Consider the following 26,939-nt stretch of genomic DNA (forward strand, 5'->3'; position numbering starts at 1 on the left):
TAGGGAGAACGCTGCACTGCAGTCAGTGCTTTCTGTCTCTCCCTTCCCCCAGCAGCCTGTGGCTCAGCTCTTTTCACCTGCCAGAAGCTTCCCAGCTCCAGTGCCCGAAGCAACACAGCAGGCCTGACATGGAGTGACTGCGTGTAGACGAAGCGGGGGGCATGTGTGCACACTTTAAAGTGGGTTAAATGCTTTTGCACCGCTTTAATGGTATTTGTGTTTGCACGCGTCGGCGGCGTATGGCGCAGTAATTTCAGCTGCTGTAGCACCTGCAGTGACGCCTTAAATGACTTAGGGCGCAGCAAACTAAAACTCCTCCTCCGAGTTCAGAGCAGCCGGGCAGCAGCCCGGGAAGGCAGGCTTTGCCCAAGAAAACCGGCGAGCCTGATCTCTTATTTTTTTCCCTGGAGCCTGCCTGCCTGCCTGAGCTGCGCGGGGCCCAGTGATTCCCTCCGCAGCCGCAGTACCCCCGGGACTGCCCAAGCCGGGTGCCTGCGGGCGTGTGCCGCCTGTGGGGGGGCTGCTGCTGCGGGAAGCACCAGCCTCCCCTCCCCACCCCGCAGCCCAGGGACCGTTTTGCCCGCTGGCGGATCACCCTCCCGGCCCCGCCGCCGGAGAGCGTGCACAACACAGAGGTTTAAAGTGCCCTAAATTGAAGCAGTGTATTTAAAAACCCACCATTTCAATTTAGGGCCCCCGTTTTGTCTACATACACCCACAGTCACTAAGACCAGTCTGGCCATTTTGAAGCCTCCTCACCCGTGGGGCAGGAGGCACTTAGGATGTCTTACATTAAGTTTTGGCACATTGGTTTTCTCTGTCGGCAAATAGTTTGATTTCTGATTGGCTCCCATTTATTTGCTCACAGACTTCTGGTTTGCTGGGATGAGACATCACAAGCTACTTCACTCCAATAGAAGTGATGTCACTATTAGCCTTGGTGCAGAGAGGTGGGGAAAGCCTTGCCTAGGTGGATCTGCGCTGGGCAGGAAGGCTTCCAAAATCAGCAACTTAGTCATTTCTCAGGGTTAATGTGTAAGTGGGGAGTGGCGTGGGGTTGAGGTCAAAAAGACTGGGAATGTGGGACATACATATTATTTCTAGAGGAGCTGGTGAGGAACAGGGGTAAGGTTTGCAGCTTCACAGCCTGTCAACTAATGTCACTGTCATATTCTGTCCTCATGAGGCATGGCCTCATCTCCAGTTCCTGACGTTACACAGGAGTTGTGTGTGCCCCAGAGGTACAGATTGTATGCAGCTGTGGCATCTAGCCAAGAGTGGGTTGAGAGATGGAAAAGGATCTATCAAGAAGCTGTGAGATAAAATGACCAGGACTAGAGTAGCTTTAGCGATAATGCTGTTTCCCATCTTCCAGCACAGTTTCTTCTGTGTGTTTTCAGGCAGTGTGACTTCCTAGGAGTCTTGCCAGCAGAAAGAAATGTGTAGATTTAAGCAAGGACAATTCTCCCACCATCCTTTCATTGTGTTTCCAGTTCTCCCTTTTCCATATGCATTTATACCTTTACTTACTCTGTGGTAAATCACTTCCCAGCAGATCCCAGACCCCAGGGCTGAACTTTCAGTCATTATCCCTCTATAATTTCCACTGGTCTTGACAGCATTTTGTTTGTGTCAGCAAGAAGCATAGGAGTGAGTCTGTAGTGAGGTAATATCAATATATGAGGGTGCATCTACATTAGACATTTACTGCGGACCTGCCTAATTGGATCTGCAGTAAAGTCTCGGTACCTTAGGCATGTGGCCCCCATTAGGCCACAGAAAACGACTTAATTTCATGGTAGGTTACTACTTGTAAATACAAGTGCTATCCTAAGGTGGCGTTATTTTGTGCACAGCAATGTATGTGTGCATGCTGACGGGGCTGGCTGGGGCATGAAGGTGCTTCAGTGCGGGGGCTGCCTGCTGGCTAGCTCCACACAGGAGCACCCTCATGCCCAAGCCAGCACCTCTGCAGCACATTGAGCTGGGTCGGAGCAGCCCTGGGCTGGCAGGCTGACCCACAGGCCCCTGCCAGCCAGGGCTGCTCCAACCTGGCTCAACGAGCTCATGTATAAACGCAGCACCCGGGAGCAATAAACTCCAGTACAGTACATGCCAGAGTTTATTGCAGCCCATGAATGTCATGTGTAGACACACCCAGAATGTATAAGCAAGGGCTAAACGTCTACATGGAGATGGTTACATATGCACTATTCAAACTGAATCTAAAATAACCAAAGTTCAAAAAAGTTCTTCTCCTTACCTTTTCTTTTTTTAAAGGAAGTTACAAAGAATCTATCAAGAATCTATCATCTATACCTTCAAGTCAGCCGGCCCTGACAACCTGCACCCCAGGGTACTCAAGGAGCTGGCGAGCGTCATAGCCCAGCCCCTGGCACGGGTCTTTGAAAACTCCTGGTGCTCTGGTGTAGTGCCCGAAGACTGGAAGAAGGCCAATGTGGTGCCGATCTTCAAGAAAGGGAGGAGAGTGGATCCGGCTAACTACAGGCTCATTAGCCTGACTTCTATCCTGGGGAAGATCTTAGAAAAGTTTATTAAGGAGGCCATCCTTGAGGGACTGGCCCAGGCTAACATCCTAAGGGACAGCCAGCACGGGTTTGTTGCGGGTAGGTCTTGTTTGACCAATCTCATTTCCTTCTATGACCAAGTGACCTATCACCTGGACAAGGGAAAAGAGATTGATGTCATATATCTTGACTTCAAAAAAGCTTTTGATCTGGTATCCCATGATCACCTCTTGGCAAAACTGCCCAGTTGTGGCCTTGGCTCCACCACAATCCACTGGCTGGGAAATTGGCTTCGTGGTCGGACCCAGAGGGTTGTGATTGATGGCAGTCAATCATCATGGTGCCCTGTGACCAGTGGGGTCCCTCAAGGCTCTGTCCTGGGACCCATATTGTTCAACATCTTCATTAACGATGTGGACATTGGAGTCAGGAGTGGACTGGCCATGTTCGCCGATGACACCAAACTTTGGGGCAAAGCATCCATGCCAGATGACAGGCAGGTGATCCAGGCTGACCTGGACAGGCTCAGCAAAAGGGCGGATGAGAACCTAATGGTGTTTAACACCGAAAAATGCCAGGTTCTCCACCTTGGGAAGAAAAACCTGCAGCATCTTTATAGGCTCGGCAGTGCTACGCTGGCTAGCACTACGGAAGAAAGAGACTTGGGGGTCATCATTCACCACAAGATGAACACGAGCCTGCAATGCGATGCTGCGGCTAGTAAAGCAACCAAAATGCTGGCTTGCATACATAGATGCTTCTCGAGCAAATCCCGGGACGTCATTCTCCCCTTGTACTTGGCCTTGGTGAGGCCGCAGCTGGAGTACTGCGTCCAGTTTTGGGCTCCACAATTCAAAAAGGATGTGGAGAGGCTTGAGAGGGTGCAGAGGAGAGCCATGTGGATGATCAGAGGTCAGGAAAACAGATCTTACGATGACAGGCTGAGAGCCATGGGACTCTTTAGCCTGGAAAAGCGCAGGCTCAGGGGTGATCTGATGGCCACCTATAAGTTTATCAGGGGTGACCACCAGGATCTGGGGGAACATGTTTTCACCAGAGCGCCCCAAGGGATGATGAAGTCGAACAGTCATAAACTACTGAGAGACTGTTTCAGGCTGGACATTAGGAAGAATTTCTTTACGTCCATGCCCCCAACGTCTGGAATAGCCTGCCATCAGAGGTGGTTCAAGCACCTACACTGAACACCTTCAAGAGCAAATTGGATGCTTATCTTGCTGGGATTGTATGACCCCAGGGGGCTGGACTCAGTGATCTTCCAAGGTCCCTTCCAGCCCTAATGTCTATGAAATCTATGAAATCTAAGGATCTATAGAGAGGCATCTGCACAGGAAAATGAAATTGGAATAGAAAAAAATCACGAATATCAAGTTTTATCTTCTATATCATGTATGGAAGGCGATGAGTTTCTCACAGTTTTGAGTTTCTCACTGATTTTAAGGAAAGAAGGCGAGTGTTGAATTTTCAAAATAGATGCCCTCTCTCCCACGTGTTTCCTAGGTATCTGATTACATTACTTTTACAAAATAAACAATTCTTGATCATTTTACACTGCCCTTGTTTTCACAGGACAAAATCCTGTTTCCAGGGAAATCCACACATTTTATCATTCAGTTCCAAATGGCCAGAATTTCAGTCAGAAGATGTAGTTCGGGCCACAGAAATGTTTCCATTTATCCTCCTCTCACTAGCTTACCCATAGCTCACAGAATTATAGCCTTAAAGAAGAATGAAATTTCATATGTGACATTTCATAATAATAATAATAACACTTGTTATATTGTGTTATTATTATAACACAGTATAAATCTTCCATTCAACGTGTGCTTAAATGTCATAAAAAACCAGAAAGGCACAACACTACTTTTTAAAATTTACACTTCACTTTTAAGCCACGGATGAAGTGTTTGGGAAAGGGGCATAAGAAAAGTGCTACAAATATCCATAAGGTATATTAATAGTCTCTCTCTCTTTTTATTGCAATGTACACTTGCTTTAATTTCATTTCTTTGCCATACAACAAAGCCAAGCACATGCCCAAGTACCAGGAAGAAAAACTGACTAGAAACAACAGGGAAATGGATATGTCTGATTTTATTACTCAGTCTGAAAGAAAAGTTAAAAAGCTAAGCAAAAGAGAATAAATGATGAAAATCGAGTTATATTCGTAAAAATCATTTCAGTTCTTAGAATCTTGAGTTTCAGTATTGGCACCGAGAAGGAGTTTTTTCTTTTCAAATTATGTTTCATGCTGGCAAATGTCCTTTTAATTTTCACTTGTCTCTATTCCTCCTAGTTTCTCCTGGGACCAGAAGTAGAAGCACTGAAATACAGTGATAATGCCTTATCAAAGGTGAGAAAATAGGAAATGCTGAGAATCAGACAGAGCAGAGAATGATAGGGCAGGATTGCCAGGCTGAAACGGTTTTGAGGTTAACCTACAGCGAGGAATTGGAAAGTGCAGACGCTTAACTAAACCCAACCTTTTAGCCCTCGCTATACACCCTATTATATTCTACACACTTTTTACAGTGAGCTATCACTTCCATGTTGTTCAGTAAAATCAGCACTAGGCACTGGGTGAAGCAGCTATAATTGACACTTCCAGCAGAAAATTCCATTTTTTAGGGGATAAATCACATGCTGCTAATTTTCTTCTTCCTTTTGTTTTGGTCTCAGATTACCAGGAGCATTTTCTCCCTGCACACTTTGGTTTTTAATGATTTTGGCTATTTTTTAAAGATGGACACAGCCAAAAAATGTCATGTTTCAGATGCACATCCCCCCTGAATGGCCTCCCCCCACTTTTTCTAACAATATACAGCAAATTGAACTTTTTTAGCATTGAAATAGAGGCAAGTTACTGCTTGTTAGGTAACTTAGGTAGTATGCTAGCATTGGTTCTTTTTAACATAATAATAGGAAGAGCTTCATATTGATCTATGCATCACATTGCAAGAGAAAGACTTTGCCACTGTTGAGAACAGCCTGACATATGAACTGTTTAACCTTCCAGATTGCTGTGATAAGAACCAACTTTGTGCCAGCCCAACCAAGACTCAGGCCACAGCCTTTTGTCTATGCCACAGAGAAGCCAAATGGAAATTAAATTTCACCTGGATTAGAATCCCGTTGACTAAACTCCCAAACCCTGTGTACTTGGGGGTTACTTACCTTCAAACCACACGGAGAGAAGACAAAAGGGAAAGTCAGCGCCCCTACCAGCATACTTTGGAAGTTGGTCACCCCAAAGTAGGGAACGAACCCAGCAATATTATGAACCACTGGTTTTGGCTTGTGTTATTCCACTAAAGAGTATGCATGTCCAGTATGGGAACAAACAGGTCATGCTAAGAAACTAGACCCAGTTTTAAATGACAGTTGTCGTGAAATAATAGGATGTCTAAAGCCAACACTAAAGGATAGCCTGTACTTACTGCCTGGCATTGCACAGTGTGATATCAGAATAAAGGTAGTGAGCCAAAAAGAACGATCGTGGCACATGGAAGACCCAAGCCATCCACTCTATGGTCACAGAGAAGTAACTAAATGGCTTAAAGCGCGAAAGAGTTTTGTGACCAGTGTTGAGCCCTTGGACATGTCGGCTGACAGGGTGTGAGTGACAGGGCACCACCAAAGGAAAGAGTATGTGCAATCAGATGCTCTGAAATGGACTGGAACCCCAGAAGGACCTTCCCAGGGGGCTGATCTACACTGGCCAACATGGTGATACCTGACTCACCTGCGCACACAAACCGGAAGATCAAAAAAACACCATCAAATGGGACTACTCTAATAACATGAATATATGCGAGTGCAGTAAAGTGCAGACTATGGAGCACCTGCTCATTTACTGACTCTATGGTGAGATCTGTATGAAGGAGGACCTCACTGCAGCAATGGAAAGCACCACCACGTGTGCATGATTCTAGAAAAAAACCCTCTAGTTGATGACAAGGACATGAAGAGAACTATATATATTTAGATAGTAGGAAGAACTTTCTTACTAGGAGAGTAGCAAAGCACTGGAACAGGCTCCCCAGAGAGGTGGTGGAATCTGCATACTTAGAGGTTTTTAAGACCCAGCTAGACAAAGCCTTCGGTGGGATGATATAGTTTGGGACAGACCTGCTTTGAGCCAGAGGTTGGTCTAGATGACCTCCTTAATTACCTGCCAACCCTAATTTTCTATTATTCTATGATTCTATAAGAACAAGAAGAAGTTTTTGATCCTAGGTTGTAGGGCTTCCAACATGCCAGCTCGTCTCCCCCACCACCACCACTTCCTCCCAACCCAACACATGGCTTTCTTGAGTTCAACCAAGTCCTCTTGAAGAAGAGTCTTCTGTTCGGAGTCTTAAGGACTTTCCTGGCACATAACCTGTTTTTAGAGCACATTTTAATATCCATGTTTTACTAATGTTTACTAGTACCATTGCCCCTAAGGTCTGAATGATGTTTTGTGTATCATGCTCTATTACACCATTAGCATTTAAACCAAAGTCAAAAACTCACAGTATTAGCTCCACCTCTGGCTTTCTTAAGTTGTCCAGGCTTTCTGCTGGTTGAAATCCTAGCACCAATGAGAGTCTTGCTGTTGAATGGAGTGGAGCAAAGGTTTCATTGTCTGTCTTTCTTTTAGAGTAAGCTCACTTGAGGACAGACTGGCTTAATCTTTGTGTCTCAATCTACATGCAGTGATGAACAAATGATGACTAGTGACACTCGTTGTACCAGAGATGTACAAGGTGTTCATTGTACTAGGCAGACAAGTTTGGGTGGGGTCTAAGGTTTCTATCAGTCAAGTCTCTGGAAGAATCACTGCATACAACATGAAATTATCTCTGAGCAGAAACCCCTCTTTGGCTTAAGTACCACATAGGCAAAGGAGACTCTAGGGCTAGAACATCACCCTGGCATGCAGAAACCAGGCTTTAAGACGCAGTTTGCCATAGTCTTCCTGGGCTACATTGGACAAGTTCTGGTGCCTCAGCCTCCCATCTGTAAAATGCCCCACCATCCTTCATGAGATCCTTATGAGGAGAAATACATTAAAAATAGAGATACGGGAGTGATAGAGGTAATTTAGGCACCTAAAATAGACATGTAAACCCTACTGGAGACAAGCTGTGCACAGGAGTCGTTTCACACTCAAGGTTAAGGACATCTGTTTATACCCTAAGTGAATCCCTCTGAACAGCCTCTGGATACGCTGTCATTCACTTCTCCTAAAATACCATCACTAGTGCCATTGCACCCGAGAGGTGGTTGTATGTCAGGGCCAGAAGTGGGGTTCCTATATGTATCAGGTGAGATTCTTTTACCCTTTCATATGAATGCATAGTTGTTATTAGCTTCATGGACTAATAGAAAACTAGGGCTGAAAGGGAGGGCAGAAGGTCATTTAGTCCTGCTTTCTGCTCAAGGCAGGATCATGCCTAACTAAACTACCCTGTCAAGTCTCTGTCTAACCTACTTTTGAAAATTTGCAAGGATGGAGATTCCACAACAGCTCTGGGTAATGACCATCCTCATAGTGTGACAGTTCTTCCTAAATTCCAACCTGAATTTCCTCTGCTGTAGTTTGAGACCATTGTTCCTTGTCCTATCCCACTCAAGAAGAGATGAATTAGATCTGCCTGTTCATCATAGCTATGCTTCTTATACATAGCCATGTCAGCTATCAGAACCCTATATCCTTATACTAAACATGCATATTAATACAGTGCTATGATAAAGGAGTTTGAAATTCTCTTCTAAACTCATATTTAAGAATTGTGTATTGGCATCTCAGATGAAGTGTAGCATATGAGCTACTAGCTTGAATGCCCATACTAAAAAGCATATTTTCAATTTATCTAGCATTTTTTTCATCAGAAGATATCTAAGCACTTTTCATAAAGAGACATTTTTAAATCACTTTTGCATAACAAAAAGAAATAATATGCAAAGTTGTATAAAGTTCAACATGTTAGTGATTCATTTTGGAAATTCAAGCTGATTTCTGACATTCTGGGTGCATCTACACACCTCCCTATGGCAACATAGTGATGCAGTATGTCACTGTACAGCACACTACAGCTATGTAGTGATAATGTGGGTCTACACGTGATTGCCAGGTACATCGCTGTAGCAGCGTACTCATAGGTGGCGGAAGAGGAACTAACGGGCTTAGCCCCCCCAAGTGTGGGACAGCAGTAGGGCTGCAAAGCAGTGGGCTTCTGGCAGCTGCAGCAGGGGTAGGGCAGCATGAGGGATGGAGTGGGGCAGGGGCAACCTGGGGCTAAGAGGGGGGCAGGTGCTGCACAGCCGGCGGGGCGTAGGACTGAGCCAGGAGCAGCTAAGTCGGGGGACATGGCTCCTGTTGCTGCACACACCCCAGGAGGCATGGTGGGGTGTGTGCCCCTGGATCTTCATGGGGCCTTGCAGGCTGTCACTGTGGGCTGGGGCCAGGGCTGCACCAGGCTCTTCCTGGCAGGGGGAGGCTGTGTGGGTGGTGGTGGAGTTGGGAGGGGGTTATGGCAGGAGAGCTTCAGCCACCCCAAAATTCACTGCAGCCTCTCTGACCCCCACTTCCAGTGCTGCCATCTCTTGCCCCAAGAGTAACCCGCTGCCAGGAAGAGCCTAGCACAGCCCTGGCCCCAGCCCACAGTGACAGCCTGCCCTGCCGCATGAAGATCCAGGGGCATGTGCCCCCCATGCCCTCCGAGGGCACGTGCAGTGTTGGAAGCTGCCTCCCCCATGACCCTCGGATGAGCTGTGGCTCCATCCTACACCCTGTGCCATCCCCCTCCCTGGATGGGCAGCATCTGCCCCAGCACCTGCCCCACTCCCTCCACCCCAATGACCCTTTCCCCTACCCCACAGATTCACCCAGTGGGGGGAGGTATGGGCACACATGCATGCATGCATGCTTTCAGCCCCCCTCAGTTTTTTTTTCTTCCTTCCTCTATGGTCATACTCCCTCAGTATAGCATGCTACTATGGCGACATAGTGACAAAATCTAAGTGTGTGCTGCCCACGAAGCACTGTAACCGCCCATACTGTGCCACATTTTAGTACTTCCAAAAAAAACATGGCGCTCTAACAATGTTGCCATACAGCAACATGTAGACATGCCCATTTATCACAAAGCAACGGGGAGTATTGGGCTATCTGAAAGATATAACATTTTACAGACACACTGACCTTTATGAAAACTTAAAAAATGTTGTATTTTGGAGAAAAAAAATAATCAGGAAAAATAATTAGATAAGCATCCAACAAATAAACATGTAGGGTAGCATCGTGTAGCGAGTGCCAAAAGTCTATTTTTGATCTTATGCATCATATTTAACAATCACACATAACCCCCTTTCCAATGCTGAATAGGTTTTGCAGTAATTTGATTTTTAATTCCTGTTTCTACTGGGATTACCTAATTTCTTATCCATCTGAATATGTACACTCCATCTTGCATAATGGTCTCATGATAATTTCAGCACAGTTCCTCCTATGCCCTGTTAGAGAGTCATTGTGATACAATGCTGCAGTGGTGAAATGAGGTCAAAGCAGCACTGTGGGGCTTCTGTACAGAATGACATTTGGAGGCATCCTACCACATCAGTGTCAACACAATTTCCACGGATGGATAATTCTGAGACATTTTACTGAATGCGCCTATGTGCATTGTTGTTTTAAAGTTCACTAAATTCACCATAGGCAACTCCTACCATATTTCTGAGTGTATAATATGAAGCTCTATATGAAACAACCCAGAGCCATCTGCCAAAAAAGATAAAAATGTGTATGTGTGTGGGGTGAGGGCAGGCATGGGGGGGTGAGCTTTTAACATAAACTTGATTGATTTTGGTCATTCTTTGTCATCATAATGATTTCAGTTATTTTCCATTTCTCGGCTCTGTTGTATAAGATGCAACTTAATTTCGGTCTTTCTCTTCTGGAGGAAAAACGCATCGTAAACAGCAAAAAAGAAGTGTTTTTTTTATTTTATCCTCCCCCACCCCCAATTAATTAAAAAGGAGGTTAGCAATGAATCTCCTCGAGAATAAAATCCTCTCTGGCCCTAATCTAAAAACTCCTGACATTAACTTGCATTGACTTTCATAAGCTTTGTATCATGCCCTTTATCCACAGAACATGAAGAAAACTTACCACCGTGGTATCTGATCATGTTCAGTGCCATAGTCCATGCAGTCAGTATTTTGCCTGCCTTAGATGACTACATGTCAGTGCAAATGCATACCAGAATGCATACAAACCTCTCCAATGAATGTTATTATTCTAAATTCAAGTTCCTAATCTCCCCAGGTCCCTTTGTTATAAATTCTCTGTCCCAGCAAGTGTTCACAACTCCTAGTTTAATGACATCTGTGAATCCCATTAGTGTCCTATTCACTTCCAGCTCCATGTATGTAATGATGTATCATTTAATGAGTATCCATTCACAGTCACTTTAGAGATCTTGGTCCCCAGCTTGTTTGATACTGACCTCCACGGATGACCCGAGAATGGCTTCACCAAAGTATTTCCAGATCTGGAGATTGGGAGTGTGTCACTGGGGGGGTGGGGGTGTTGGGGCTATGCCCTTGCTGCTGCCACAGTGAAGATAGGGCTGGGGAGGAACAGCTATTGACAAGAGCAGAAAAATATGGACTGGATAGGTTTCTTTTGGCTTTGCCACAAACTTCCTCCTCCCAAGTTGAGAGGAAGAATTCAGGTCTTCCCATAAAATGAACCAACAAGGAAATCTTCTCATCTGATTTATTTCAAGAGATGTTACTTTCCCCAATTAATTTGCTCCCGTAGAGTGGTAAGCAACAGATCTGTGTTGTGTCCTAAGCCAGGAATCATAGCTAGAATAATGAATAGTCTTGTAGTGGAAAGAAGATGTAGTAGCATAGGGCAGGGGTGTTAAACTCAGATGGCCCTGCAGCTGGATGGGGACCAGAACTGCTGTGCAGCACCCACAGCATCGCCTCCAGCCCCCGTACACCACATGTAGCATGAGCCAGCCCTGGGGCTTGCTGTGCAGCACAAGGCATGTGATGCCCAGATCATATGGCTCCACAGGCCAGATCTAGCTTGTGGGCTGCATGTTTGACACCCCTGGCATAAGGGATGGTTGCATCTGGTTCCTGGCAGAGTGGTCAATCCCTACTTAAACCCATTCACTACATCTTCTGACCCAAAGAACAAGACAGAAGTTAAAAAAATTGCAATGCTGATGAATCATCAGTTCCATGAGTTATGGGGGAGCCCTGCTGGTTGCCAGTTTTCGCCATGGCAGAGAAATGAACCAATTATACTCATGGACAGGGTAGTTAAAGAGATGATTTGCAAGCTTCAGCAGAAGCAGAGTCATCCGCTGAACATTTTGGGTTGTTCTCTGCCTTTGCTGCCTCCTACTTAACTGCAACACAGCAAAAGAAAATGTGCTCCCTATTGCGTTCTTATTTTCCATGAACTTAACGAGGAATGCGGCTTCACATCTTAAATTAATTTCTTCTGGGAATATTCAGAGCCGGTGACAACTTACTCATCTCAACAGTCCTTTCAAAGTGAATCTGTTGTGCAAAGATTATTGCGTCTATGCCATATAACGTTTGGCATTTATGCAAAATGCTTTGCCTTCGTGGATCCCCCCCCCTCAAAAAAGAAAATATACAAGAAGAGAAAAAAGAGATAGAAGTTATAAGGATCTAAAAGTTATTCTCCTCCGAGAAACACATTGCTTTCTTTCCTCTAATTAAGTTCCTTTTGAAAGTGAAACATCATAAAGTAGTTAAAGGAAGAGTGTATGATGAGGGGAGGGGGAGAGCTCCTAAGATAAGGTGTGAATTTGAATTGTTGTGCCGTTATCTCAGGCTGAATATTTGTGCTAATCCTGAACTCTGGGGAAAGAATTGGCAGGGAGACATCTGAAAATAATCAGAAATGTTCTTGTCTCTTTGCTAGTATCCCAGCTTCTAATGGGATTTGCAGTGATAAATCTGCTATGCACCAACTGGTTGAGTAGTGGTTCTTATGTGACAGATGGAGAAAAAGTCATGTACAGGAAAATGAATGCTAGTTAACAAATAAATACAACTGGCAGAACATTAATTCCTCCAAAGATCAGCATGCAAATAGTCCTAAAAGCTCTCTCTCCTTCAGTGTGGACAGAAAAGCACATCTGAAGCAATCACTCTTGGGGATATTTTGTACTCGTGATACTTGCATTTGTGAACATCCTTCTAAATAAAATCTCCCGCAGCCGAACGTTTGTGAACAAAGGGAGTTGCAAATATAAGCAAAGCCAATTGGGGTTTGATTGCTAAAAAATATTAATGCTACTTGCATCTTGCATCTGTTTGGCTCTAGATTTGATAGTTACTTACTAAATAAATTACAATCTGTCCTAAAGGAAAAAAAAATGTTCTGGAAAATGAATGCTTACCATTAACTAATTGCCAGTTACACTGCATTGCTACTTGGCTACTGGAAGCTGTTAAAGGAATAGGATCCAGGGCTTTAGAGTGAAGTCTCTGGCATCTTCATACATGGGGCTTCACATGAATAATGAGAATTAAATGACGTGCAGCATCTTTCATTTCACAGGATTATAAAGTGCTTCACAGACTCAAATTGATATACAAACTCTGTTCAGGGATTATTTAGCCATGGGCTTCTCAGCATGTTTAGACTCCAGGACCCCCTCCATCACTTTTCTGAATTTAGTACCACCATCTGTGGATGCGGGCAGAGGAAGACCCTTCTTTTCCCTGCACAAAGGAGACATGCCCCCTACCTTTTCCTTAACGCTTGAAGCCCAGAGGGCGCCCCTGGCCCACTGGGAAGTACTTGTTGTGATGGTAGTGTGGCAGGTCCGGGCTCTCAGAGAGGCCGGCAGCTGCAGCCTCATCGTAGCCTCTCCCATCAGGCTGAGCTGCAGTGGGGAGCCCCCTCCTGCTGCAGATACTTCCCAGTCCATGCCCAAATGCTGTCTCCAAAACCAGAGGTTTAGCTGGGCAATTCCAGCAGGCAGGGCAGACCAGAAGGAAGGGCAGCACCTTGGAAAGGATCTCATGGCACTCATTTAAGAATAACTGATCTGGTCCATCACTGAAATGCAGCTACTTATATGGGCATTATGTTGCCATGCTACACAAAAGTACCATTGTCTACAGGACAGGCCATTACACGTCTATCAGACGTGGGCTCTATCCCCAGCTCTGCCAACGACCCACTGTGTGGCTGAACAAGACGCTGCACTTTTCTGCGTTCCTGTTTCCTTATCTGTCTGGCTTAGATGCATTGTGACTCAGGGAAAGGACCGTTTGTTCCTGTGCATTTGTACACAGCCCACTGAAATGGGCTAATTGGTTGCCACAATAATTAGCGCTGTATAGAACTTCTGTCTCCCAAAGGACTTTGTGAGTTGGAGAGCTGGTCGTATTTCAAATCAGAATGAAGTGCCCAATTTTTGAAATTCTCCCTAAAGGAAAAGTCTGCTAATGTATTTTCAGAATAGGCAACATATTTCATTTTGACCAAAAGCAAACATCAAAGAGCCATTTCAACATAGTCTTTATTTTCTCAGCTGGGTTTTTAGCAAAACAAAACATAGGCAAAATGAACCCAGTTTCACAAAGGGTTTCCATTTCAGCAGAATGACCCTTTTTTTAAACTAGGAAATGGTCCTGTTGCTATTGTTAATGGTAGCATAAATACCTATTCATTTAGCACAAGATATGAAGGACCAGCTTTGGTCTTCTTGTCCATTGGCCTGCACTTTGCGTGGTCATATGGCTAGTCTGAAGTATAGCACTGCCACATCAGTACATGCAGACCATGGACAGACATTCATTTACAGCCCCCTGAATTTCAGGCCACTTCAATTTGGGGCACTTTAGCACCATGCAAATATGAGGCCTCCCACCCTCACCCCCAAAGCACTTGAAAATGGCCGTGAAAGCATGTAGCACTACTCCCCAGCCAGCAGGCTCGAGAGTAGGAATCTCTGCAAGCCTTCAGTCCCCAGGGGCTCCTGGGGTCAGCTACACGCACAGGAGAGCGCTCGCTGCCTGGCCACCCTGCTCCCTCTGCCTTATAACGGCGGAAAGCAAACTCCTGTGAAATGACAGAGGATGGCTGGAGTGTGCAGACATTTCAGGAAGTATTTTCAAAGATATTCCTATTTCTTTGATGGTCATTTTTGCAGCACTTTGATCATTTTTGAAGCACTTCATAGACCATGCAAGTCTACCCCCTTGCTGTTTGGAGCACTTGAGAAGCATCTGGAGTTCTTCAAACAGCCTGTCTGTCCCTGGCCTCACTTTAAATGACTGCAAAACTTGTAAGAAACCTGCGACCTTGGCCCTGAGCCTCCAGGCTCAAATCCTCAAATGACTTTTGCAATCACAGACACCCACACAGCAGCCTAATGCTCTAGTTTTAGGCTTTGCACAATGGATAGTTGGAAGGAAAAGTTGATCTGGGGGAGGTTGACCCTTGTGCACGCATCTTATACCCTATGTGGCTTCTGTGTCTGTATTCATTTATTTGTGCAGCATTATGGAGAAATTCTGCTGTTGGGTTTTTTTCCATCTTCATCCCAGTCTGTTATGAGAAAAGACACTTCCCCATTTTTAATTCAGGCAGCTGGCATGATACAGGCAATGCAGCCTGGGTCTGAATAGAAATCTGATTGATCTGTCTCAGTCACTGCAAAACTAGCTCCCTGACAGGATGTGATGCTGGCAGTCCTATTTTGGGTAAGATGTAAAGTCATTATTGTGATTGTATATGGTCCTTAGAGATCCCAGAACACTGCTTACAAGTCTCCTGGGTCCTGTTCATCAATGGTCTCAGCTCATATTAATGCGGGGTTCATTCATGCTTAATGCATATTGGCCTGACTTGACATGTTGCAAAGTCACCCCAGCCCAGAAGATCTCCAGTGGAGGTGCTGCCTCCTACTCACTGCTCCCCCTCTCCAGAGGATATGGCATTCCCTACCCTGTCTGATTTCTCTTTCTCTGATCCTCATTAGAAGGAGCCTGAAAGGATGGGAATAGCGTTTGGCTGCTGTGTGAAGGCATAAAAGCATCAGGAGACTCCTTGTACCCCTGTATTCATTGAGCTCCTTTCTCATTTCTATTACAAGCAGCACTTTCTTGCCCTAACCTGTTGGGGAAGTTTTTGCTGTCTTTTGTTCAGAATCAAAGCTGCTTTTCTAGCCATGACCTTCCAGCATTCCTGCAACGCGCAGCTTGGCTTTGGCTTTAGGCACAATCAACATATCAAGTGTTTTGGGGATTCCTGTAGATGAAAAGCTCTCTGTACAAACACAAGATCGTGAGCTTAAATTATCTTTTTCCTCCTCTCAGAACAACAGACATTGTGCTCTTTGGCTGTGACTTTCAGAAAGAAGTAACTATACAACTATACTGTGCACCTTCCCTCAATAGTCGAGGAGGCTAATGCATATTTTGCTCCTAGGCTGGCCTTTTAAAAATACCTGACATGCATTTGTCCACATCTTTTTGTTTTTTTTACCAATGAAGTAAGATACACACAAAAAATAAGAATAACTTTAAATGTGTGTGTTCTTTTTTCCTAGCATCTTATTTTGCACGTGCCCGCTACTCCTTTGTTACCTGCACATACATCCAAGCATTGGACACAGGGGAACATACAGACCGCACATATTGTACATTATGTACAGAAATGGGCATGCAGCCCATTCCTCACATCTGACAAAGAAGGTTGCTGCCTACAAAAATGCACACCTCGCTGAACCAGTTAGTCTCCAAGTTGCTGCCATACACCCCACTTTCCATCCTACAGTCCGTCTTCATTTATGCTGGGGAGGATTACTTATTTTTCTTATCATGAGGTGCCAGGATCCCCTGTTCTTTGCCTAGGAAGATCAAACATGTGACCTTTACTAACACTTTGCAACTGTACGCTATAACATTGGAAAGCAGTATTGGGAGCTTTTTTTATTCCCAGTACCAGAGCTACAGAACTTTACCTCTATATTGTATTTGCCAGAGCAGAAAAGGGGCTGCTAGGGCTCCCACAGAGCCAGACACTGCAACAGAGAACTTTGAAAAGGATCTGAAATGTTACTGTATGCTATGCAGCTCCTCTGTGCTTATACAATAACACATTTCCATTCCTTTTTTAAGTCGCTAGAAGGAATTGTTCTGTGTTTTCCCTTCCGTAAGAGCTGATCAGAACACTTGCATATTTTTCTGAAAAATAGAAGTGATGTGTCCCTTCCTGTACGCATGAGTGACTATGCTAATGAGATGATGTAATGTTAATCCAGAAGTAACTTGGCCAAGGTCAGGGTTAAGAGTGCCCAGTGTGAAGTAGATGCTTGCAGAAGCCCGAGCAGAATCAGGCCAGACTTAGTGCTCGTGTCCCAGCTTGGCTGGATGATCAGAAGGAGTCTCCTGTCCGTGTAGGAGTGCAGGGATAGAGTAATGTGTGGCAGAGGTTTCTATCTCTGCCCACTGGTTCAGATCTAGCCCCAGACGGACAGGGACCAGAAGGCACTACTCACCCCACAGATGTTCATTAACGTTGTTTCACATGGCTTGTTGGTTTCTCTTGTGCTTGCATCTCCTTCCCTTTCTCAAAGCCCCAAACAACTTTCCAGGTGCCTTTTTATCATTACTATATCGTCCAGCAATGTCTAAAGTCCCTATCGGTATAAACAAGGGAAGAGAGTGTCCTTCCCAGGGAGTGTTTACAGTCTAAACTAGACAACGCAGTAGGAGGGACGGGAAATGAAGGTGCAAAGAGGTGACCAAGATCATATAAGAGGTCGGTGTCAAAGGTATGGCTATCACACAAACTTCCTATGTCTCAAGGCAGTATCCAATTCACTGGTCTATAAACCCCTGAACTACCTGAAATACTACTGTGTATAGTGTTTCTGCCTCGTGTAAGCCCTTGTGCCAAGGATTTTGTCTCCCTACGTTCTGCAAAGCACACATGATATATAAGAAACAAAGTACAATTCTGAAGTTAATGGCATTGCACCATGGTCACCTATTAGTATCCTGGCAGGGCTGGACACAGGCATGGGTGAAACAGGTGCCCACCCAGGGCTCAAATAGAAAGGGGGGCCGAAATAGTAATTTTTAAATTATTATTATCATTATCTCTGGTGAAGGGGGCCTGGTACTAAAAGTTTGCCCGGGGTTGCCAGGAGTCTAGGTATGGTGCTGTATTCTGGTTGACAGGCTCGTAAGAGAAAACTAAGGTGTAAGTGTTCATGGGGCACATCTACATGAGACATTTGCTGCTCAGTTGCCTAATTAACTGTGCAGTAAATATATCAGTATCTACGCATGCACCCCTATTAGAGTACATGAAACTAATAAACTCTGCAGCAGGGTAGGACTTGTAAATACAAGTCCTAATCTGCTGCAGAGCTTTTTCATGTGCAGCAGCACAAATGTAGATGCCGACTCACCTGGGTGCTTCGATGTGGGGGCTGCCTACCAGTTAGTCCTGCACTGAAGCACCCTCGTGCCCCGCCAGACCCTCTGCAGTGCCTTGAGCCCAGCTGGAGTAGCTGTGGTCTAGCAAGCTGCCCCCTCCCACCTCCCATCCTGCTCCATCCTGGCTCAATGTGTTGTGGTCCAGGCGCACATGCAGGTCCATGTTCAGCAGTGATAAACTCCACAGCTTATTGCTGTGCATTAGTAAGCACATGTAGACGCACTCCATGTAAACTAATATGCTCCAGAAAAGGTGGTGGATCCTTCTAGGGAAGGCCTGAGATATTACAGCAGGGTCTGCATTGCTACAGCCTGGGCTAGGAATAAGCAGAGAATTTGTGTCTCTTCTGCCATCAATCTGAAAGAATTTAAAGAAATGACCCATACATCCCTGGAATGGGAAAAAAAACCCAACACGTCACCTGGGTGCGATGTGATTGGAATTTACCCCATAGCTGTGTCTGGAGTAATCTGTTTGTAAGGGAGCAGTTGTGCCTGAGCAAAGGCATGGCTCGGAGAGAGTGCTCTGAAAACCATAGTCCACTCCATGTGTTTCTGTCCTGCAAAACAGTGCAGCTGGGTTTGCATAGCTCCTGTCACACAAGCTCTGGACAGCCATGCTGTGCGGCATGAAGACAAAGAAATCCTTTCATAATCCAGTACACAGAGACAGGAATGGCAGAAGCACCTGCTAAATCTTTAATAGGGTCTGCTGGTATCAGAACGATCATCCTCCCTCCCACTGAACCTGGCCAAACCACTGAAATTCCGGACTTGGATCACAGGTACCTTTCCAGTGCATAACTCCAGCTGTTTCAGGATCTGGCCTGGAAAAAGGGAAGTCATCCCATGGGACCAGTGTAAGGGCTTTACTCCATCTCTCTTCCTGGCCCCAGGAACACAATGGCACTGTTAATCCAACCTCCCTTAGTTGTTGCAAGTGTGTCTGTCAGAGTTCTGCATCTAGCCCTCTCTCCAGGCAAGGTGTTTTATTGAATACCTGGAATAACTGACTCAAGACGGAGGTTGCATCTAACGCGTGATCTCCTGAGATCTTGAACCCAGTGGACAAAGTCATCTTTGTATCACAAAGCAAGCTCCTTCCTAAGCAGTCACTGACATGCTCAGCCTACTACGCAAATCCAGGTGTATGAATGCCTGACCATGGAGCCTCACTACATTGGATTTAAATTAACTGCAGTGACATCTGCCACCAGGGCAGAGCTGTCCTGCTGCAGATGCCACTAGCACCAAAGTCACCTGCCACTGCAAGACGTCACAGACCTCAGCAGGTGTCTTTGCATAGCAGGATGGCAGCAAATTCACAGCCCCGATTCAAATGTCAGAGGGGTTCACGCCAGTGCTGAGACAGCGTGTAAAAGCAGCTTGAAGCGAGGTGCAGTTTTTAAAACTTGCTCTGCCTGTGAGCTAAGAGTGACCTGAACGAAAGTTTCTTGCTGCTACCTTAAAAAAAAATCTTCCTTCTGCTCTGCTGCCACTGTTAAGTGCCTATGCTTCCTGAACTGCTTCCAGCATAGGAGCCAGCCAGCCTGCCGTGGCACAGCGTACTTAAGGGCCCTGCTGCCGGGAATGGTAAGTGTACTGCGTAGACATGTACACTTGGCTCAGTGGTGCCTTCCAGGCTATGAGCACACAAGATGCCCTGCTCTCAGGGATGTGTGTGGAGGAAAGCCAGTCCTTGGAGGCACACCAAGGATGCTTGCACACTGCTCTGATCCCCTACCTCAAATCAAGTCTCTCAATATCCAGGAGTCATGGTCCTGACCATGGGTTAGTGATATGACCACAGCAGATGGGCTATGGAGTCAGTAGGAAAGGGCGATTTAATAGAAATCCAGGAAACACAATGGGAACTGAGTTTTTTTGAAACTCATGGGAGCCGCTGGGTGCTGAGTCCTTGAAAACCTGACACTGGGGCTGCCAGAAGACAGTTCAGGAATATTAAGTGAATATAAATAACTTTTCCCCCTAAAGCAATGGAGGATATAGGTAGGTTGAAAGCAATCACCCATTCAATCTACTTCACTTAATCAAGATTGCAGCAATTGGAATTATTGCTTTACTAAAACTGATTTAGCTTAAAGTCCACAAATGCCTAATGTCCAACTGAAAATGGTATTACAAAAAAATCTATTTGTGGACCCATTGGACCAGTAGTTAAATGATATTTAATCTGGCATAAGACACGTAAGAAATTCCAAGTTATAGTGTTTTGCTAGAAGAGCTGGCAAAGAAGAATTTTATAGAATAAATATAACACACAGAAGAATAAATATTACACAAAGTGTAAAAGAAAAACCAGAGAAGGAAACACAAGAAATAACTTTTTGTGCTTGTATTTTGGTCTGGTGCAGGACTGTATTGTATTCCACCATCCCTCTTCCCAAATGTGTGTTTGTTTAGTGGCTCTTCCTCGTAATTGGGACAGCAAGTTAACCAGGACGGCCGCTGCTTATGGACAAGTGAGGTTCAGAAGCCAGTCCCATAACTCACACTGGGTAGCACACCATACTCTACAAGCAATCCCCCTGAAATCAATAGGTCTGCCCACAGAGCAAGGCACTAGTCAGTGAAAGTCAGTCTGCACAACCTAGCCCTCGGTCACAGTGACTTTCCTAGGTCACATTTGGGCAGAAGACTGAGTAATCCCATCCGAAGTCTAATGCAAGGAAGGGAAGGACTTCAGCATGGTTACAGCACTACTCTGGGACTCAGCAGATCCACATTCAATTGACCAGCTATGCCACAGCCTTTCAATTTAACCTTGGGCAAGCCAATCGTAAGCCTATACTGCAGACTGCAGGGCAGTGTAGCGATACACGAGCTTGCTGTAAACTCAGGCACTGGAAACAGTCTAGCCAAGCAGCAAGCAGCTCAATCTGGGCTAATTTCTCCCCTGCAAAGGAGGAGGGGAAATTAGCCCATGCTGAGCTCTGATGCCATAACTAGAATTTAAATCCAGCTCAAGTGTCTCTACACTACACTGTAGTTTTTGTAGTGTAGACAGCTTCTCTGTGCTTCGCTACTCCATCTGTAAGACAGAGGTCAAAGACGGTCCCTCTTTTCATGGGTGCAGTGAGGATAAACGCATTACAGGTTATGCAGGAATATAGGTTGTAGCAAGAATGCCAGTCAGTGAAAGTGCCTTTGGCTGCCTCAGTTTGCATTTTCACTGATTGGCATTCCTGCATACTGGCCTCTGGCTTCTATTCTGCTCCATGCAGGGGGGCGCAGACCAGCTGCAGAGTGCAGACACTTCCTCAGCCTGGTGAAGGGTGTTTGTACCCAAAAGCAAGAATTTTTCCAGCTATTTTAGTTGGTCTAATCAAAGATACCAGATTTACCCAAAGAATGTTGTCTTACAGATTATGCAGCATTCGGATGCTATAGTAAAGGGGTTCATAAAGTACCACACCTCACATAAATGATTTATTAGGAAAACCCAAGCTCTTTTTTTATATCTTCCAGGCTTACCATTGCTCTTTCTCAATTTTAGCACAGCGACTTCAGCAACAAACCAGAAAGGATGGCTCAAGGAGATTACCCCAGATTTCTCTTTCAAAACTTCCAGAGAAGACAATGGATTGGCGAGGCGAGGCTCATTCTCAGCCGTCAGAAAGTGTCCTTGCACTGGTACTGTCAAATAAACTCAGAAAAATCCAGGGCAGCTGAAAGCTAACAGAGGAAGAAAATGTGTGGTGGCCTCAGCACTCTGTTCAGGAGACGCTAGAGACGACTGCAGCCTTCAGATCAAACCGAGCGCTGGTTGGATTTACTCAAAGCCATCACTCATGTGCTGAGCTAAACGCGGGCTGACAGCCATACCTCAACAGCACTGGAGTGAAAACCCTGCCACGTATTTCCAATGTCCAACTAAGTGATGCCATTGTTACAAGAGTCTTAGCCCATCAAAAGTCCTTTTTAAAAAGCAAGCAGGACCAAAACTCAGAGTGGGCTGTGTGGGGGCAAAAACAGGCTAGGCCACCACAGCTCTCAGCTGGCCACGCTACCACTGCTGGCGATGCCCCACGTGCCACCGCTACCCAGGCTGCAGAGCTGCCTGTTGTGCATCTGCCAAAAGCAGTCATCACTACCCAGTTAAAATGTCTATTGGCATCGGTCGGGCTAAATGCCTCTGTCCTGACCCTTCCTAGCCCTCATTTTCCTTGGCCATGTTGGAAGCTTATGGAAGAGCTGGCCTTGAGTGCTAAGGGAGAAGAGTAGCGAGTGTAGGATTTGCCCCTCTCTCCGTCTTGAATTCAGTTTGGATCACATCACACGATCTTGCGGCCCTGCTGTTTCACACAAAACAAAAAGCCACGGACCTTGGCCGGCGTGACGGTTAATCACGATTGGGTCAATACTGCTGGAGTTTGCAAGGGGGTGCGCTGTACCAAGCGTTCATTTTCAAATGCATGCCAACAACTCCAGACTTACCACCTCGAGATAGCCTGCCCCAGCCCTTCCTTCACCCACCAACCTCCTGAACCCACAGACTGTGGGAAGGGGTGGGCCCAGGCTCTGCTAGCCTCTAGTCAACCCAGTTCAAATTGGGGTGTTACTTTGACAAGGGCTCCTTCTCCAGTACACCTGCTGCAGGTAAGTTGGTACGGAGAGAGACGAGAGGGTGCAGGGAGTAGGAGGACTCTTGGCTGTGCCCCCACCCCGTGGCTGGCCCTACGGGGTGAGATGGTCAGTAAAAAGAAGCTTACTTCTGTGCTAGCGCAAAAGGCGGTGAAGGAAGAGTTGTGTGCTCCCGGGAGAGCACTGCCGCATGCCATCCCTCGCACAGGGCAGACTGGCCCAACAAGCCAGCCCACGGTGAGAAGCAAAATGAACACTGCCAAAGAGCTCCTCACCCCCCAAAGCCTGCGCACCGCTTCCTCAGCAACACGGAGACATCTCCTCTCCCACAGACCTCGTTAGTCGAAGCCTCCTTCTCAGTTCCAGGGCGACTCCGTAATGCAAACAGTGAGCAAGGACAATATTTAATTAACTCGTTTCTACGACAAGTCAGGGAGGGATTCGGGTTGCCCACAACTACGGATTGGTAAGTCTATACGCAGCTCCGGCCCCCTCCTGTGCCCAGGATTAAAACCGGACCCTAAGGAGCACACCTTCCTTCACTGGAGGGCTGTGCTAGGAGCTGGAGATGCTGGGTGGGTACTCAGCATCTCTCAGGATCAGACCTTGAGGCTCAGGGATAGACTTGACTTGTGTTTACAGTTTCTCTGTTAATTTTAGCAGCGTCTCTCTGCTCTCTTCCTGCAGTGTAGCATAGTGTTTTCTTCTGCTTTTTTTAAATCGGGCACTGGGTGTTTGTGGTGTGTGAGAGGGGCCAGGATGGACATTCTTGTGGACCTATTAAGACAAATTGTAGGCTGTGAATGCAGAGGACTAGACTTGAGCAAGGTCCAGATCCTTTGCTTCTACATTTCATTTAGTTACATCTCTAGCAGGTACCTTTTTTTTTGTTAAGCAGGACATGTGGGCACCCTCTGGGTGAAGGAACCAGAAGATCTCCCCGTATTATTTTCAGCAGGCTCAGTTAGGGTTTGACAGCACAAAAAGATGCATTTGGAGTAAAGTAAGAATTAGATTTCAAACAGAAGAGCTACCCCTGATTAACTCCTTGTGCGGGCACGTGTGCTCCGGAGTAAAACAATCTTAGTTTAAATTAGCCTGCTGCAATCTGGAGTAAGGGACTCCCAGTGTAGAGGAAGGTACTCATCTGGGGAGGTAACTGGGAACAGTTGATCAGCAACTGTTAATTGGGAATAGCTAATTCAGATTAGCCCTTTGGGTAGAAAAACCCTCTGTGTCTTGAGGAGCAGCATTTATACAAGTGCAGTCGTTTTTTTCTTCCAACTTTTCACAACTCAAGCAGCCGCAGATCCCCTCTTAAACAACTGCTTTTAACACATGGAAGAGCAGGCCAAATCCCAAGACTTACTCTCTTATTTAGTTTAGTGGGGTTTTCTTTTACCAAGACAAAAGTCCGTGTGAGGCAATTCTCCATCTCTGTTTCACACAATCAGCTCTTCAGGGCATGGACTGTTCTTACCTTTGTGTCTTGGACAGTGGTCAATAGAGAAGAAATAATCAGTACAGACAGACTAATAACTTCAGGACCTGGCCTGTATGTACAAATTTGCTACCTCCTTGTGCACCGGAGGATGACTTTTAAAAAAAGGTGGAAACAACAATCAACTCAAAGCCTCAACGATTTAGGAGAAAGGCTGCAAGGCATCTGCTTCCTTTTTATGGGATTCCACTTGAGCCAAGAGTAACTGGGCGCTGGGCAATTTTGTTAAACTTGACTGGGCGAATCCAACAAATGGTGGATTTCCTCCTAGAGGAGTTACATTTGCTGTAGCCCCTGAAACTTCTCTTGCCAGCCACCTGAAGATTTTACACCTCATTTCCCACAAGCCAGCCAATCCTGCCCACTTGGAAGGAGCCTGTGTGAGATGGAAGCAGCAGCGTGCGGGAATGGAGGCATTACAATGAGCACTTGTTCGGAGCTGAGCATTTATTCTTTTAATTGGCAGGAGCCAAGCCTCTGTAACCTTTGGCCTTGTTTCACCCTTGCTGGGAGCATCTTGGGGATGAGGTCCATCCAAAGCTCCAGCCCATCCATCAAGGCCGCAGCTAATGATTTTCCCACTGGGAGAATAATGTTCACCCTCTCCTAATGCGGGCAGGTCCCGGAGAAGAAGGAGGAAGAAATGCCAGGACACCTGCAGTCGCTTCTGTGCAGGCGCACATGCACAGAGAGACCCTGTGCCTTTGAGGAAAGCCTCGTCTTAGCCCCGTTAAAGGTCAACGATTTTACATCATGCCAGCGAGCACTGTAGATAGATCATGCATTTCCAGCCCAGTCCTTCCCCATTGAACCCCAAGGTGTTATAAGATCACCCCCACCACCCCCCTCCATACGCACAGACACACGTGCCTGCTCTGATGTATTAACCCGTCGGTCTCCCATTGCAGGCTCTCCCGCTGCTTGGCATCCTGTCCAAAAGCTCTCCCTCACTTCCAGCTTCCCACCCCACACAACACAATAGGCAAATCAGTTTGAATGCTTGGACCCAGGCCCCCCCAGACACATGCACACATACACGCACACACATACATACATACATACATACATATATATATATATAAAAAAAAATAATATATTTCCTCGTTGCTGTTTAGGACAAGAAATGAAGTGCTGCCTCTTTAACTGGCAGAAGCATGCAGTAAGAGCATACCTTTAATTTAGTGTTGGGATAGCTCACTTGCACCCTGGCTGTTGTCTTATTGGAGAGGGCAGCCTGCCTCAGATCCTCTAGCACTGAAATTATATCATCCAGCACGCATTTCTTATCCTGATTTCTCAACACACACAGATGGGAAAAAGTATAATTATAGCCTTTGTAGTTCACCTTCATTTCCAGCACGGCTCGGTGGATCTGCAGGATCACATCAGCCTGGTGCAAAATATTCCCTCCGGCTGGGGAGAGGAGGATCACCCTGCCATACCTCCCCGGCGTGTGCAAGTCCGAATAGAGCTGGCTTTTGGCTTGCTCCAGGGGGAAGAGGCTGCCCGCTAAGCTCCTCTCGATCTTGGCCAGGCTGTGGCTGGGGGCCACCAGGGTCTCCAGGTCAGTCTCGGGCTGGAAGCGGCTGAGCAGGCTGAAGCCGAAGATGATGGTCAGGACTGCGGGCACGGTGAGGAAAAACACGGGGTGGCGGCTCACGAACAAGCCCAGCTTGTAGCACAGCGCCTGGAGCCCGCTGTGGATCACCTGCCGCAGCATCCTCCCCCGAGTCCGGCCGGCGGAGCCTCCCGGGCGCCTCCGGCGGCACATGTGACATGTGTGGCCGCTCGCCCCCCGGCAGGTCCCCGCGCCCGCCCCCCGCCGCCGCCGCCGCCGCCGCCGCTCCCTCCAAACACTGCAGCGAGGCGCAGCCAGGCGGCCAGAGGCTGAGCACCGGCGGGGGGGGATCCTGCCTCTGCCTCTGCCTCGCCCCACCTCCCTGCCCAGCCGCCGAGCATCCTCGCCCGCCGGCCCCGCGCAGCCCCGGGCGCGGGCAGGGCTCTGGGCTCGCGCCGCGCGCTGCAGCGAGCCGCCCGCCCGCCCGGGGGCCGGCCGAGGTGCGGAGCCCTGCCCGGGGCGCCCCGCCCCGCCCCGCCCCGCCCCGCCGGCCCGGCCTGAGGTAACCGGGCCCCCGGCGGCAGTGGCGGCCCCGCCGGGCGTCGTCTGGGCGGCCCGTGGGCAAGTCGGACAGGTGCTGCAGCATTTTGTGGCCCCGAAAGTGTGTGGGGGGTGGGGGGAGGCTTAGCGGCGTCGTCTGGGCGGCCCGTAGGCAAGTCGGACATGTGCTGCAGCATTTTGTGGCCCCGAAAGTGTGTGGGGGGTGGGGGGGAGGCTTAGAGGCATCATTTTGATGACCTGTAAGCGAACTGGACATTTGTTGCAAAACGTTGGTGCCCCCTTAGAGGCTTTATTTGGATGACCTGTAAGTCAGTTGGAGATTTGTTGAAAAATTTGGGGGCTCTCTCAAGTGTGGGGCATCCCTTAGAGACTTAAGTTGGATGACCAGTAGGCAAATTGGACATTTTTTGCAAAATGTTGGGGTCCCCTAAAGTGTGTGTGTGTGAAGTGGGGGGGGGGGACTTAGAGGCATACTTTTGATGACCTATAAGCAAGTCAGGCATTTGTTGCAAAATTTGGAGGCTCCCTAAAGTGTCGGGGGCCCTTAGAGGCTTAATCTGGATGACCTGTAAGCAAGTGGGACATCTGTTGCAAAATTTTGGGGCCCCCTAAAGTGTGGAGCACCCCTTAGAGGCTTAATTTGGATGATCTTTAAATAAGTTGGACA

The 26,939-nt window shown here is 46.8% G+C and overlaps 1 protein-coding gene across 2 annotated transcripts in view; it reads right to left on the minus strand.

Annotated features, from left to right (window-relative positions):
- PTCHD4 (patched domain containing 4) overlaps positions 1-26,021 on the minus strand; it is a 119,051-nt gene extending 93,030 nt beyond the window's left edge. Inside the window, exon 1 of one of the 2 annotated variants that reach the window (XM_090031356.1) lies at positions 25,499-26,021. In XM_090031356.1, coding sequence (XP_089887482.1) covers positions 25,499-25,924 — 426 coding nt within the window. In that variant the 5' untranslated portion in view covers positions 25,925-26,021. Of the gene's footprint in view, positions 1-25,324 lie in introns of both variants that reach the window. The other variant, XM_090031355.1, reaches the window with a different exon arrangement.
- Positions 26,022-26,939: the final 918 nt, after the last annotated feature.

The sequence above is a fragment of the Crocodylus siamensis genome, chromosome 1 (genome assembly GCF_052110815.1).
Source record: "Crocodylus siamensis isolate JL-2025a chromosome 1, ASM5211081v1, whole genome shotgun sequence".
NCBI classification, from domain to species: Eukaryota; Metazoa; Chordata; order Crocodylia; family Crocodylidae; genus Crocodylus; species Crocodylus siamensis.